Source organism: Haematobia irritans, chromosome 4 (assembly GCF_050003625.1).
Source record: "Haematobia irritans isolate KBUSLIRL chromosome 4, ASM5000362v1, whole genome shotgun sequence".
NCBI classification, from domain to species: Eukaryota; Metazoa; Arthropoda; class Insecta; order Diptera; family Muscidae; genus Haematobia; species Haematobia irritans.
In genome coordinates, this window is record NC_134400.1 from 220,156,863 (window position 1) to 220,173,846 (window position 16,984).

The 16,984-nt window shown below is 33.5% G+C and overlaps 1 protein-coding gene across 6 annotated transcripts; it reads left to right on the forward strand.

Moving 5' to 3' along the window:
- The first annotated feature begins 1,680 nt into the window (after positions 1-1,680).
- On the forward strand, positions 1,681-12,241 carry LOC142233424 (uncharacterized). Of its 6 annotated transcripts, none has more exons than XM_075304335.1 (5): positions 1,681-2,529; positions 5,388-5,522; positions 9,114-9,821; positions 9,918-10,099; positions 11,487-12,241. In XM_075304335.1, exons 1-5 carry the CDS (start codon positions 2,412-2,414, stop codon positions 11,700-11,702), a joined length of 1,359 nt encoding a protein of 452 aa, XP_075160450.1. In that variant the 5' UTR covers positions 1,681-2,411; the 3' UTR covers positions 11,703-12,241. The 6 variants fall into 6 exon arrangements, with proteins under 6 accessions (XP_075160450.1, XP_075160452.1, XP_075160449.1 ...); XM_075304334.1 differs by lacking the exons at positions 9,114-9,821; positions 9,918-10,099; positions 11,487-12,241 and adding exons at positions 7,322-8,053; positions 8,134-8,315; positions 8,375-8,871 and having other exon boundaries at positions 1,690-2,529; XM_075304336.1 differs by lacking the exons at positions 1,681-2,529; positions 9,114-9,821; positions 9,918-10,099; positions 11,487-12,241 and adding exons at positions 5,083-5,116; positions 7,322-8,053; positions 8,134-8,315; positions 8,375-8,871.
- Positions 12,242-16,984: the final 4,743 nt, after the last annotated feature.

Below are 16,984 nucleotides of genomic sequence, written 5' to 3' on the forward strand. Positions count from 1 at the left end.
GTCTGGCCGTATATGTAGATGTCCCAGACACCCACATACTATTCCAATTACCAGATCAGTGCACAATCCTGCAGGCAGGAGTGCATACCATATCGGAATGTGTTAAATGGCTCGGACATAACACAAGGCTCCCAAACGTGGAGATATTTATACATTGCAAAATGCAACGGTCGGAAGGGCGACGAAATGAGGATGATGAGACCTTGGAATACTACATTTGTCACTCCACTGCCTTTACTAGGGAAAGACCACTATCGGTGAAGAGGATTAGGCCCTGACCCAGCAGGACAACCTGAATCCTCTTTCATCTTAATCTTATACATACGGGAGCTAGGAAAATCAGAAATAAATACGCATGTAGACAGATATATATGACAGCTATACCTAAAAACTATATGTTCGTTTTATCGGATCGGACTACATAGACAGTCGGACGGACAGTCATAACCAAATCGACTCAGAATTTAATTCAAAGGCGATTAATACACTAAAGAACAGTTCTCCGACTGCTTCTTCCTGTTGTATACTAATAATGCAGGTTTGTCACATATGGATACAGTCGATTACATCGCCTAATGAAAATTTCGTCATGGCCCATCGAAATCTACAAAAGTGGATTTTGGAAGTGTAATGTGAATGAGAATTATCCAAGGGAACAATTCAAAAAGTTTATGTTCCTTAATATGAAGTCCGTACTTCAAAGAGAACATCCCAACTAATGGTGGGTATTTATTAGAGTTTGACCGTTAAAATCGAAATTAAATCTGTAAAAGCAGAATAAGATTATAACTTTTTTGAGAAATTTTATTATAATTTGGTGGGAAACGATCCAAAGCAACAATTGAAAAAATTTATTTTCATTAAATTTAAATATTTAAGATAAGTAACCTTGAGTCGGTCTTTAAATTGCAAAAAGTGAATTAAATTATGTTTTCTTGACATATCCAATTATGTTTTGAAAGAGATTGTAGAAATCATTACATCAAAAACTAAAGAAAAATTAAATATACAGCAATCCCTCGATTTATCGATTTATCCAATTTCGATTTACGTCGTAGATTTTTTTTTTCCATACAACTTCGATTTAGATCGCCATTTATAAGTAAAATCAGGGGAATCCCAGTTTTTAATCCTGTAAGGTAAGTACTGTGTTCAGTTTTCAAGCTGAAAACCACCTTATTATCACGGTTACTTGTTTTAATCAATTCAAATTGAAATATTAAATGGTACGCAATCAATGCATTGGATCTTTTCCATCCATAATTTGAAAAGACTTGATACACATGTAATAATCTTCATATAAATTTTTGCACTTTTAATTAAGTGTTTTGGTGGAAAACCCGAACATAGTACTCACCTTTAGCATTTGATTTATTTATATGTATGTGTGTGTAGCTTTTCAATCATGAATGCATTATTGTTTTGATTCTCGGACACAGTGGACTTGGGAGTAAGTATGAGCAGTTTTTAATTCGGTTTACGTCGTTTCGATGAACGTCGTCAAATTCCGGAACTATTCACAACGTAAATCGAGGGATTAGTGTATAATTTTCATGACGTACTTCATTTATATTCACTGTTCAAAACCGAGTTTAGTTAACACATTACGTTGGACTAACTGGATATAGTTATCGTTATAGTCGTTATACCATAATCGATTATCGATAAACGAGTCCCCAAATCAATAACTGGACGAAAACTGCAGAACAAAATAAAAATTGTGTCATTATTTACGAAACATGCATTAAAATGTTGGTATTGTATTACTTGGAAAGGGCTAACGGCTTAATCGAAAATATAAAATAGTGGAAAACTCAAATATTCTAATCACCTAGAAAATAAATGTTTAGTTAGCAGGAATTGACAACGCAAATTCTTGTTGCATCCCTTGCTCTTAGAACACACACAACGTGTCGTGTGACGTTTGTTTTTCTTTGGTTTATATATTGTGGCCCCAATTCGTAAACAAAGTTCAACAATAACAAAAAACGCAACGGACGGACAGTTTGTTTTGAATGTGTTACGTTTTCCCTCTTATGCGACATATTCTGTTATTTCTGCGAGAGAGCAATTGTAGAGAGACATACGAGAGAATAGAATGGAGTGGAATGCGTACGATAAACGAAAGAGAGCCTAAAAAAATTAAAGATTAGAAGAATTTTTCATTTTGACAAGTTAAAAGGCCAAATGAAGGTGTGAAACGTGAAAACCTCAATAAATCCAAAAATAAAAATAATTCTAAGCAATAGGTGCCAGTAAAAAAACGTCGGAGCAAAAGTTTAACCACAATTACACAAAAATTTACAATTTAATTGCTTCATATGCCAAACAAGAAACGAAATTCAATTTTCCCATTGCTGTGGATTTAGAAATTGGAAGACAAATTACTATTTTACGCTGTTGCCCGCAAAATGGTTTTGCGATCGGGCATTATATTGCCTTTTCAATTTCGGGACACCAAAAAGCTGTTGATGATTGGAGTCCCAGAGGAAAATCGAGATTTAAGCATTTGGGATTTGAAAAATGTCGGTGAGTATAGCGTGAAGAAGTTCAATCTAGTACTGCCACCTACACAGAGTAGCAGCACTATGTATTTTTAGTATAAAAGTGGTACACACAATTCTTAAATCATTAATTGAAAAAAAAATTCCTTTTACCATACATTAGGCCTCTGCCCATACCTCCAATGACACTATTCCTCCTCTTTCCAAGTTGTCGAGAATTCAAGTGTGTATTCAGTGCAATTAAATTTTTTGTTGTCTTTTTCTGTGCTTGTTCTATAGTAGTATGATTTGTTCTGTGCTAGCTACCACTGTTGCCATCTCATATAAAATCTAAATTCATGGCGATTTCTGTAACAATTCCCGAAATTGTATCGCAAATAATCTCTGGACCAACGGTTACGATGCTCGCCTTGCATACATATATTAAGGATTCAATCGTGGATTAATTAAACATATAAGTAGAAAAAGGTCATTTGTGGTATCACAAAAATTTACCCTTGACTCATACATTTGTCTATGCGTGCGAAAAAATTCAGGGTTTTTTCTGCCGACGTGCAGGGCAACTTTTAAGAAGGTAGTTTCTTGCTATCAGATGATTACAATTTTTTCATTTGAGCAGAACTTTGATTGTCGGCATTTGCTTAATGGCATAGGCGTAGCTAATGTGGTTTTATAGGTTTGCCATCTCCCCCTACAAAATACCATGCAGTATTTCTTCAAACCATGATTAACATATGTATCATTGAATTAAATATTCTGGTTTCTTCCCATCTACAAGAATTTATTATTTCTCTTTTTGAGGTTTCTTCACAATGAGCATAAATTGTAGCTTGTACCCCTAACAAGAATTTTGCTAGCTACGCCAATGTTTAATTGACAATTGTGACTAATAAAAATTCGAAATAAAATTATTTTATACCAAAAATTTTGAAATATTCAATTTGTTTTAAATTTATGACAGAAAATGGTTCTCTTAATTGATGGTAAGGATTACTTCAATTATCCTTGTGAACCATGGCACATTTCCTCATATTACATCCAGATTTTCTCTATTTTAAATTTCCATATTGTTCAACAAGTGTGAAATTTAAATCAATTTGACTGACAAAGTTTCAATATGGAAACTGACATTTTATGCCTTGCCGATGTGCTTCAAAACGACGATGATATATATATATATGAATTGACAGAAAAAATGCAGTATTCATTGCTAAATATTTCGTCATTCAAAATTAATTAGTTAAAATAATTACTATGAAAACAAATGGATTTTAATCGCGGGAACTGAACAAAGTCTTCCATATTTACATGCTGAAATGTTTTTTTTTTTATTTTTGCAGAAATTAACTAAAAATACAGAAAAATATATCTCCAATATATTTTCAATTAGATTTTTATTGAATTAGAAAAATTTCCTAAAAAATATTAATTTATTATATGAATTTTTAATGAAATTAATATTAAATAGAAAAATTACTTAATTCAAATAAATTGTTAACTGTATCAATTATTTTTTTTTAATTTTGAACCAAAAATTGTTTTTAGGTACTAAGTAAAAAATATTAAAAAGATGGCGTTTTTAACAAGAATGTCATATATCACAATCGCTTGAGAAATGTTTACACTTAGGAATTGGAAAAGCTAAAATCACCTTTTGGGATCAGTCATATCGTCAAAATGTTTGACATTCTTCTTACAAGCGTGCTATGTCATTGTTTTTACAAACTATTGAAGATTTTCTAGACTTCTACTTGATTTTAATATAGATTAGGTTACAGTTGACTTTTCTGATTCTTTGGTCACCGTGATTTATCCAACATAATTCCTCTTTGTAGTCCGCGAGTCATGTCAATAACATTAATCTGGGGTTAATATCTCCTTGAATCGTTGTGTAAACGCTATCGTCTTCTGATTGATGTACATCTGCATTTAGAGGTCAATGGCAGCACTTATGGGGGTAATAGTCTGAAAATAATTAAGAAGACAAAAACGTATACGCTTTTTAGAAACAGTAAAGGAGTTTTTATGTCATTAGGGAACCACCGTGGTGCAATGGTCGTGAATTCAAACCCAGTTTTGACCAAACACCAAAAAGTTTTTCACCGTTGTATAATCAGCTCTCAGTAATGCTGAGTGTTTCAAAGCTTCTCTAAGTGGTTTCACCGCAATGTGGAGCGCCGTTCGGAATGGGCTATAAAAAGGAAGCAACTGGTCATTGAGCTTAACATATAATCGGGCAGCACTCAGTGACAAGAGAGAAGTTAACCACTGTGCTATCACAATGGAAAGTGATCCTGAAATATCGGGCTGCCACTATACATAACCTAACCTATGCCATTTTGACAATTTTGTTAGCTCACAAGACTCCCATATTTACATCCTGAGCTTTGGTTATAATATATTTAAGTACTACGAAACACTTCCTAAATGCCCGTACATTCCCCTCCTGAATCCCTAAAAGAGTCTTATTTATTACAAAATGGTAACTCTGGTTTACTATGCCGTCTGTTTATTCTATGTTCATTCCGGACCTTTGTTTTGCTTTCTTTCGTTGAGTAAGCAAATCATCAGACGACGAAAATGAAAAACAAATATGTGGGCAAAAGGAACTAGTATGTGTTTCGAGAGAGCATGCTTCTATTTTTAACTTTTTATTATTATGCTTCTATAATAATTACTTGTAGAGCTTTCTGTTCTATTAGGCGGGGAATGATTTGTTCACCACTTCTACTAAAATCTAAATAGTAAACCATGAGAGCAATTCTCTTCTATTCTACATTAGAAATTCATTTTGTATACTTTTATATTATTTTAAGATGTGCTGTTGTGAAATGTTTTGATAATGTTTATAAATAATTAACGTCTCTTCAAATTTATTTGCAGTTCGCGCCGCTTTTGGAATTTACAATTTTGAATTTCGAAATAAGAAAATTGGTTTTAATATTCCTGATGAATTACTGCTACAGTATTTGGCCCAACGACATGATTTAACCAATTTCGTTATAGAAATTGGTCAGGGTAAGTTTGCCAATGTTCATCATGCAGTTTTTGTCTTTCTTTCTTCGCTAATTTGTTTACATCATTCTCATAATATTGTATGCCCAACACCTGTATGACACTTTTATTTAAACTGTTATACAAGTTTTCCCTTATAGTTCTTAGTCTGTATTAACATATTTTTAGGTGGTGAATAATGGATTCTACCGATGTAATTAACAATTTTTTTTATAAGCACGCGAACAATTTTTGTTTGTTTTACGTTTAAGTTATTATTCGTCTACTTTAACCATTTCTATATAAACATCATATGATTTCATTATGGAAATTGCCTATTTGAATATCGTCAATGAATAATTTAAAGGAATGTGTTGCAAGAGGGATGGCAATGCTATGTAATTTAATTATAAGTTTTAAATAAGTTTTTTAACCATGTTTTTCAAGTTTTAACGTATTCCATGTCCATCCTTATCAGATTGAAAAATGGGAAAAATATCGATTACCCCAATAAAGCTGTAATTTACTTTGGAAATCTAGTTGTGTGGATTAAACAATAAGAAAATTATTGATTTGAAATCGCTTTTATATCACCCATCCTATTCTCCCGTTAAGCATAAAATGTTTAATTTGACAGGAGAAATATTCGTACAAAGCGCTTTGATCGACATTTAAATAAATAATACATATAAATATATTTTCCTTCTATAGTGTTAGAATTCAATATTTCTTTTCTACTAAGCCTAGTACTAAAGTCACGTATTTGTAAGAAACTGTTATACTGTCTGACCAACATAAACAGATATTAGGTCCCTTGGAATATGTAAGGTGGAATATCTCAACCACTGACATTAGATGAATATTGAATTTCCAAACTATTTCATTAAGAGATTTGCATCAGTTAATGAGAGTTTTCGAGGTTTAGAGCATAGTGTCCAATGAATTGATTGCAGATTATTTTAATATACTTTTATGACAATAGTTGCAATATTATGTTTCATCCAATATGAAAATTCTCTGAAAACGCTGCAGTAATTTTTGTGCGATGTTAAGTTTCAGGTCTTTTGTGGAGACTCCAAAAACCATTGGTCTAATTGGAACCATTTGCGTAGAAATTGGCAGATTGGACATTGTTCATTAGTTGAATCGTACTACGTACAGCCACTCACCATTATAGCGTTCAACCTCTAATCAGTTTATATTTGTGTTTTGCCCTTTCTTCAACATTGAGTTATGTCTAGACTTATAATAATCTTTAAAAAAACGGATTTGTATATCACCGACAGCTGCGGCATAATGTCGCATGTAACCCCAATCACAATGAGTTGATGGTAAAACTAGACCGGTCGATTTTGTTAAAATTTTAAATAGAATTTGATTGCAATTCGTTTTGTTTAATTACGTTTCTCCTTGGAAAGATTATATAGAGTAATTTGTGTTAAGAATTGTTTATATCCCTTGAGATTTTTTGAATATTCAAAGATTTTCCTCCGTCTCTAATCATCGGTTATTGAAGAAATATTTATCATGTCTACATTGGTCTTACTTAACTAATCATCTTTGTTTAATTTGTTTACTAACATTAAATGCTTGTATGTTTTTAATAAACTGAGTTTGGAAACCATTTTTCAAAGCGCATTTCAACAGTTTAAAATAAGAATAAGTGTTTGAGATCCTACAATTGGAAATGCATTCAAGTGTCGAAACGAAATAATTGAATAGCTCTTAAAGAAATACGTCCGTCCTGTTTATATATTGCTTGTAAGTCTAGAAGTTTATATTGTATATTAAAACACAGCATTTTAAAATGCTTTATCTTGCAGGTAACGATGAAGCCAATATGCTGAAGGAGCAGCTTAACTATGAGCCTTCATGTTCGCAAAAACAAATGTGTGTAGCTTTGCCTCAGAAATCCAATGAATCTTCAACGAATTTGGATTCGCCATTGGCACAACCAACGCAATTACCATCTCAACTGTATGGTATGAATGCATCAAACAATATGGCCATGTTGTCCAGATCACGATCTCCACTGGATGCCATTGAAAGTCAAACGGATCACGGCAATGTTTTAGAAACGGATCATAAGATACGTGTATCGCATGTATATAATCAAAATAATCCCGATGCAATAACTCAAGCGATAGGTCCTATGGTTGTTCCCAAGGCAGAACAAGATGATTCGGATATGATTGAGTCCCGAGATTTGCGATATGAAAGACAAGAATCTCAACAACAACAGCATCAAATCCATCATCATCATCAACAACACGAATCCCAACAACAGCATCACCACCAACAACAAATGCACCAGCAGCAACAACTGGCTCAGCATTTCGTGGGAAATTTCGTAGGCCATCATTCAATGTTGGTAAATGCAAATAACAATAGTTCAGCAATAAATAATCCGTCCTCGCCTTTGGGTCAAGTCGCCCCTCCAACACAATCAGCTGTAATTCAAGGAGGAGGACTGTCCAATATTCAGCATAATACATCAACCTCCCAACAGCAAAACCAACCACAATATTCACCTGTAATGATGAGTCGATTCAGGAGTAAGCTATACGTTTTTAAATGCAAACAATTTAGCTGATTTCCTTAAATTCATCGTATTTTTGTTTTTCTTTTGCAATAGGACGAGGCGAACGCATGTCCAAGGATCAAAAGGAATTGTATGTAAAATTTTTTGAAGAGAACCCCTGCATGTTGACACAACGTCGTAATGATGTTTTGTTAGAACCCTTATGGAATAAATTGGCCAATCTCTTAAATAGTGTACCTCAAGGAGCAGTGAAAAATGTAGAAGAATGGAAACAGGTGAGTTTAATTCAATACAAATGAAGGAGAGTTTCTAAATACCTTTTACATGTTTGCAGACTTTTGATGCCTGGCGCTATCGTGTTTTTATGTACACTCGCTATAATACCAAATTGGAAGGAGCGGCTGCTCAAAATCCCAAAAATTATAAACCTCTAACACCCACCGATCAACGAGCTTATGCCATGTGGACAAGCCATAAGAGTACAGCACCCCAAGACTTTGAGAAAATGGAAATGTTTTCATCCTTAGACGAATCCCAAACAACCGACTATGATTACTGACTACCAATGTCTTCCCTTAGCTGGCGAAACCACTGAGGTTCACTCAAAGTGTGCTCCAGTGAAAACTTTCGCAATAAATCAATCTAATCTTATAGATTTTAGACTACCACATAATAATTTATTACTATAAGTTTTTCTTCTGTTAAAAATGACATATTTTTATATAATTATTCCATAAGTAACGCCGAGACCCTGTGGTTATGCCAATGTGCAATAAAGAATCCACAAAATGTGTGAAACTAAATCAAAAGATGATTTTGATTATCGATGAATTAATTTTTGATTTCATTTCGTTGGAAATTTTCGAATTGAAATGTCTAGGAAATGAAATGCTATACATTTTAAAATTTTCAGAAACCGCTAATCACAAATGCCTTTTCCAAAGTCTGTTTTTTAATCTTTCTTGGTACAATTTATTGATGAATGTTTACTACCAAAATCCACTAGGAAAATTCACACAAAGCCAACGTTTCTTTAAACAGTTCTCGATTTTTATTGTTTTCTCTCCTTACAGTTTTCGATCCCTGCAAGGATAACTACCATACACTGATATCGAATTGTTTTTCCTGCCGTTGTGGTTCAACACAAAAACAAGCATTAGACTTACATGAACCATCAAAAACACAACACAACACTGCCACTGGATCAGGGTCAGAACAAAATAATGGCCACCAGCACCACCTCAATCAGCCACATGTACCACAACCACATTTCAGTAGTGCTTCCAATTCACAACAGCATTCACCGGATAACGATGAAGAGCCCCCCTTAAAGTTACGCATTTCCAATGTGAATTTACTGCCTTCCAATATGGATACCGCCGAACATTTCGAAATAGAGCCTAAGATAGACTATGATGAAGTGTCGCCATCATCCCCGCCACCTCAGCATCATCACCAGCCACCACCACTACCACCCCAATCAGCATCAAGCTCTTTACCATTAGCCGAAGCATCAGCTGCCCAGCAGCAAGCTGTGGCTGCATTAGCATTAAGCACTTCAACGTCAGCATTGAAATTGCACAATAATCCCGATACCGATGAAGAGTCTTCATATATGGAAAGGGAATTACAGGAACAGGAATTGCATTTAGAGCGTATGCATGAGTATTTTTTGCAGCAACAGCATTTACAACAACAGCAACATCAACAGCAACAACAACAACATCAGCCCCATATAGAGACTTTATTGCACGAATCAACCTCAACGAATAGTTTGAGACGTAAGTATTGTGTACAGCCCTTCCATGGCTGTGTGTGAGTTAAATTGATTTGAATGATTTTGTCCTAATGCTATTGGGTTTATTTTTCTCTTGAAGAGCGTAAAGAACGTATGTCGAAAAAACAAAAGGAAGTATATGTCAACTTTCTGGAACAGCATGCCGTCATTAACGAGCATAGACGAAATGATCCGGCATTAAATCGTTATTGGATTAAATTGGCTGACATCCTAAACTCAGTACCTCAAGGAGCAGTTAAACATGTTGCCGAATGGAAGCAGGTTTGTAAAAACAGCATTGTTGTGGATAGACAACGTCAGATGGAATATGTTTCCGGCTTGCCAAAGAGATAAACACGGACAGGAGGAAATTTCAAATTAAATAGGCGCACGAACTTTATATGAGTCCACGTTCAAAAAAGTTTTCTCAAAGAATTTTTCCCACAAAGAAAATCTTTTGGATTGCTTTGCATCTCTTCTGAATGGGCTCGAGTGAAACACAACATTAGAAACTCCAGTTTTTACTTCATACCTTGCTCATATTGCAAAGATGAAATCTTATTGAATTGGGATATAACTCCTAAATTCATATACGTATATCAATCTTGTAAAACATATTGCAAAACTAATCTCATTTGTGTTTGCTAGGTCAATGGAAAAGTTTCAGTTTCATACTTAGCCAGCCCTACTAGAATCCATAGTACAGCATGGCTTTTTCCTTAGTTTATTTCCAAGTGTTCATTTCATTATTTTTTAATGGGTTTTGCGTAAAACAAAAAACGGACTTTTAAAATTTGTTTAAAATTTGGCAATATTGTGATCTTTAATAAGAAGTTCAATTCGAAATTGGATTGAATGTTCAATCCCATGAAGTTCGTTATAAGAAAAGTAGATTCTTGCGATTCCGAACATCGTGGAGGAACATTTATTAGATTCAAAACTCTTTTCTTTATTCTTCTTATGTTGTTAACAAATTAAAAACTTCCTGTTTATTTGTCCCCTGGTATGTTCTAAATTTGGAATATTCTCCATAATTTTGTTCTAAACTCTGTCCCCCACAATACCGATTTCGATTTTCCTCTGGGCTCGTCTTCCATGTCCAAGCTTATTCTTAAAATATACAAATAAAAATAAATTAAAGAAAACCTTAAGTACAAAATGTTTCACTTATTCATACATTATATCAGCATTTTTCGGGATTAGCAATTGATGGTCGTTTGCGCTTTTATTCAGCCTAATCAGCTTTTATGAAGTCGATGCTGATATGATGCTGAGCAGTGAAAACCTTAGGTTTGACAGCTCTAATGAAATTTTCCGAGGTTGAGTTGACCGATAGCAAACTATCAATAGACCCTCGGGCTAGTGCCTTAGAACTGTTCAGAGCTGATATTTCATAGCAATCAACATTTCTAAGAAACCAACTTTACTCCTTCACAAAAGACAGAATTTCATTTTTGATTTCACCCCACTTTTAGAGGATAATTTATCAAATAAAAGGTAGCCAAAGAAGAATTGTATTCTTAAAAATGTTCGATTTTTAAAGCAATATTTTTGGCAAACGTGAAAAGTCGATAATAGTGGAACTATTATCAACCCCTACAAATATCAATTATAACATTAATTAACACTAATATTTATTAAATAAATTCCCTTTCTTTTATATGTGCAGACATTTGACAATTGGCGCTATCGTGTTTTCCTCTACGCTCGTTATAATTCGAAAATTTCTGGGGAAGAGGCCCTCAATCCCAAATGTTTCAAGCCCCTAACGATTACGGATAAACGAGCTTACAACATATGGATACGAAATCCGGATACTGCACCACCCGACCTTGAACAAATGCGTAATGTATTTATGAACCTGGAAGAAGCTCAACCCGAATAGCACGAGACGACAGATGATATGAAAAGAAAACCAGAGAGAAAATAATTTTGAATTTTTTGTTCAAAACGAACATTTTATACCTTTTGTGCTATAAACGAAACGCCATGCCATCATTTTGTGTGCTAATCTTACAAAAATCGCTACTCACTACAAATTTACTAAGCAGAGGAATAACTAGAGATGGATATAAACCTCTTACCTACTACTACTACTACCACATTAAAATACTACGATTGTTGTCTGTTTAGCCATGTATGTAGTTCATCATTAGTTTATTGTTTTTATTCTTAATCATTGATTTTTATGTTGTTCATTATTTTTTATAAACTTTATGTGTATATCTAAAAACGAAATATTGTATTTATGTGTTTATAATGCTCAATAGGTTTTAAGGATTTTTTATTTGTTTTTTTGTAACAATTCTATAGTTTTAAAGACGATATATGTTAATATAATATTATGTTTTGTAAATAAATTGCATTCAAAAAGAAGAAAAAAAGATACAAATGAAGAATAAAACAATTGTTTTAACACATGTAGCCGCAATTTGTTTTAAAATACTTGGCGAAGTTAGGAAATTTCATATGAAATTGCAAATATCGGCAAAAATTGAATAAATACTTTCCGTCACCACCACCCTATTGGGCAGCATTAGATTATTTTAATTAACACTAATTACTGTGGATATAAGAATTGTGTGAATATAGTAAGTAATGCAGAGACTAGTCTATTGATCATATTCAGCGATGTGTCCTATCAAAACTTTCCGCGCAAACATATTCGGAGTGCCCAGAAGCGGGCATATTAACAGCGTTGCCAAAAAAGTAGTGAAAATGTTCTTTTTGGTTACAGAAGTGGTGAAAAATTGGCGCAGAAGCGATGAATTTGACCCCTTGTCATAGGACGGATGTCCACCATTTCAACATCCATTGCACTGAATATGCATCACTTCTTTAGATGTGATCCGAATTAAGTTTTTTGGATGTGACTTAAAAAAAATTATGTTATTTTGACAAATAATTAATTATTAAAATTTGTTGTGATTTTTAATGCAATCTAACGCTTGTCTGAAACCCTTGACCTGAAATATTTTTAAATCTTCGCAATTATTCTAGAATGAATTTAGAAAAATTTTCCACAAAATTTAAATAATTTCTACCATTTTATTAATCCTTAACCCGTTTTTAACATATTTGAAACAAAAGATGTTAAAATAGCCCTTTAAAAGTATGAAAAAGGCCAGTTATAAAAAATTAAATTAAAAGAACTTCCTGAGTAGTTAGAATAAAGAACATCTCTGGAAGGAAGTGCTTTTAAAGTTGTGCCTTTAGAAGTACTTCCAAACTTTTTTGCTGGGAAGCTATTCACGTACAAATAAATGTTAAAAAATCCAAAATTATAACAAATCTCAAAGTAAAAAAGTTTTATTACTTTCAACAAACTTTTGACTAAAGATGCAAAATCCTCAAAATATGTCTTAGCCTTGTTATCTTGAACTCAGAGATTTAAATTCTCTGTTAATTATTATTTCTTTCTTAGCTCAAAGACATGCGACTTTAAAGGAGGGATGAAAATTTTAAAAATTCGTGTCCTGCATTCAATTAACAAAATTCTAAAGACAAGATTTATGAATTTTCTTTTAAATAAAATCTCTTTATAAATTGATGCTTTTTCAAGATAAATTGCTTTATTTGTTTTTCTCAATATTTCGCGATTCCATATTGAATCGCTTCCTCAGGGGTCTTCTACAATAGATTTTTAGAAATTACATTTTTCATAAATATCACAGTAAACATCTCACAAGTATCAGGCGAACAGAAAATTAAAACAGTAATAGTAACTCAGTGCATACATCCAATGTTGCCAGTATTGGGGATTTTCCCACAAATTGGAGATAGTTTTCTTCGACGGGAACAACATTTTTACGTTGGGAACTTGGAGATTTGTTGGGAAATTACCATAAATTTGGGGATTTTTGTAGGGATTATCTTATTAAAATTTCGAATTGAAAAAAAAAAACATGAAAATGGGAGTTCGGTCATCATGTAATTATGGTCATTTCTCGAGCATTTGGAAGGTAATAACCTGTCTCCTGGTTTTTTTTTGTTCCGAAATCGCGATTCATTTTTTTTAAATTATTACGTATTTTCTACAGCAGAGCCTACACAGAAAAAAATATCCGTACACGCTCACAAAAAATCGCTTCTGTAACATATACTCCCAAACATATTTTGCTTCAAGCATATATATTTTTGGGTATTGCCCAAACATTTATATGTTTGATCTCTTCCAATATATAATATGTTTGAAAGCATATTGGTCTAAACAATATATGTTTGGGTAGTCTAAGTTCCAAACATTTTGTATTTTTGCATCCAAATTCAATAATGTTGTCTTCCAAAAAAAAATATGTTATTATGTGAACATATAATATGTTTGGAAGCATTTTGCACCCAAAAATATTATATGCTTAAAAAAAATTCTCCCAAACAATATTGTGCTCAAAATTTTATTTATTTATTTATATATTTACAATCATAATGAATTATGAAAATAAACAGGTAATATAGGTGCTAACAACATAGGCTTTCGACCTGAATGCTCAAAATTTTGTTTCTGCCCAATTGTATATTCCCCCACGTCTTTCACACTTCCACGAGATTTTTTAGTTCTTAGCACCTTTTTCTGTAATACAAACATTGTAGAAGAAATTATTCAATTGTATGAAGTAGCTGATCAATTGCCCAAGGAAAAATAAAATGTTAATTTTGTAATAACAAGCAACAACCACCAACTTAATTCAATATCGCTCCCTGTTAAATAGCGCTCCAAGCTACTAAACACATATATGTTTATAGGCTATATCTAAATTAATATATGTTTGCATCCAAGCATATTATATTTACAAACATTTTATGTCCCAAACATAATATGTTCTAACATATTAACATATATGTCCCAAACATGTTATGCTAGTTTATGAACATTATATGCTTGCACTCAAAAATATTGTGTTTAAAAATTTGTGTTCCAAACATATAATGTTTATAGCCAAACATATGAAAAACAGTCTTTTTCATCCGTGTAGTTACGCTAAATTTAACTTATTTTTATTGGAAAAAAATTATTTGCTAGTAGTTTTTATTATTTTTACCGAAATTTTCCACAGCTTAATGAAATCTTACTTTTTTTTTAAGTATGTCTCAAAAATTTTATGAACTAAACGTGGGTATAAAATTCAATGACCGTACATATAAGTTCAATATGAACTAAAGCAAAAGTAAATTTTCGTACGATTCCCAAAAATAGTAAGAATGAACAGCTGTATGGTTAAAATGGTCATGATTTGGCGCCAATGATTTTCTTCTTTACTTTTAGTTCATTTTTTCTTCTATGAGAGGATGTAATTTCGTGAACTGCAGTTAAAAAGTACAATAGGGAATTAAAATTTCCTGGTTTTAACAAACCTTTGGGGAAATCTCAAAATGTGGAGTAAAATTTAGTTCAATTTTCGTGCGTGGTAGTTCATTCTTCCTATAAAACAGTTCACTTTTTTCGGTATATATCTTTATTTTTTCATAAAACTTGTCAAAAATTTATTTGTGATTTTTTAAAGGAATTTTTGGGGACGAAAGCGTCCCTATTAAGGGACAAGAGTCAAAAATATAGTGGCAGCACTGCACTCAATTGACGAGTGTAGTGGTTAGGAGTGTTGCCTGGTTAGGGGTTCCCCCAAATTTAGGGGTTTTTCACGATTAGGGGGATTTTTATTTAGGGGGAATTTTGGGGTTTAAAAAATATGGGGCCGTTTTGCCGCGATTTCGACCTTCAATAACGCCATATAATAGTCACTGTTGATGGTTTTTCCCTTCTCAAGATAATCGATAAAAATTATTCCATGAGCATCCCAAAAAACAGAGGCCATTACTTTGCCAGCGGACTTTTGAGTCTTTCCACGCTTCGGAGACGGTTCACCGGTCGCTGTCCACTCAGCCGACTGTCGATTGGACTGAGGCGTGTAGTGATGGAGCCATGATTCATCCATTGTCACATATCAACGGAAAAACTCGGGTGTATTACGAGTTAACAGCTGCAAACACCGCTCAGAATCATCAACACGTTGTTGTTTTTGGTCAAATGTGAGCTCGCGCGGCACCCATTTTGCACAGAGCTTCCGCATATCCAAATATTGATGAATGATATGACCAACACGTTCCTTTGATATCTTTAAGGCATCTGCTATCTCGATCAACTTCATTTTACGGTCATTCAAGGGAGCCACCGTGGTGCAATGGTTAGCATGCCCGCCTTGCATACACAAGGTCGTGGGTTCGATTCCTGCTACGACCGAACACCAAAAGGTTTTTCAGCGGTGGATTATCCCACCTCAGTAATGCTGGTGATATTTCTGAGGGTTTCAAAGCTTCTCTAAGTGGTTTCACTGGAATGTGGAACGCCGTTCGGACTCGGCTATAAAAAGGAGGTCCCTTGTCATTGAGCTTAACATGGAATCGGGCAGCACTCAGTGATAAGAGAGAAGTTCACCACTGTGGTATCACAATGGACTGAATAGTCTAAGTAAGCCTGATACATCGGGCTGCCACATAACCTAACCTACGGTCATTCAAAATCATTTTGTGGATTTTTTTGATGTTTTCGTCGGTAACCACCTCTTTCGGGCGTCAACTGCGTTCACCGTCCTCCGTGCTCATTTCACCACGCTTGAATTTTGCATACCAATCAATTATTGTTGATTTCCCTGGGGCAGAGTCCGGAAACTTATTATCAAGCCAAGTTTTTGCTTCCACCGTATTTTTTCCCTTCAGAAAACAGTATTCTATCAAAACACGAAATCCCCTTTTTCCCATTTTTGTCACAACAACAAAAGTTGCTTCACAAAAGACGCTCTATTTCACAAACTAATTGAACGAATTGACAATTAAAAACAATCGTATTTTTAGCATTTTAAGAGTAAGCCTGCTTTTCAAATTAACATATTGTATTATTACATCAAAAAAAAAAAAATCCTGTTTTGTTATAAAGTATTTTCTTAGCAAATTTTATTTTTTATATTTACTTCAAAAGAAAATTTTTTAGCATCAAAAGAAAACTTTCGTTTCTCAGAAAAGAAAACTCTTCTTTCAGTATATATTTGTGTTAAAATTAATTTTTAAAGTGTATCACTACAGGATTTTTTCACGAAATTTGGGACACCCTTTTGAACTTTTTACATTCTTACATTTTTTGGGGGTTTTTGAAAAAGCCTAGACCAATTCAGCCGT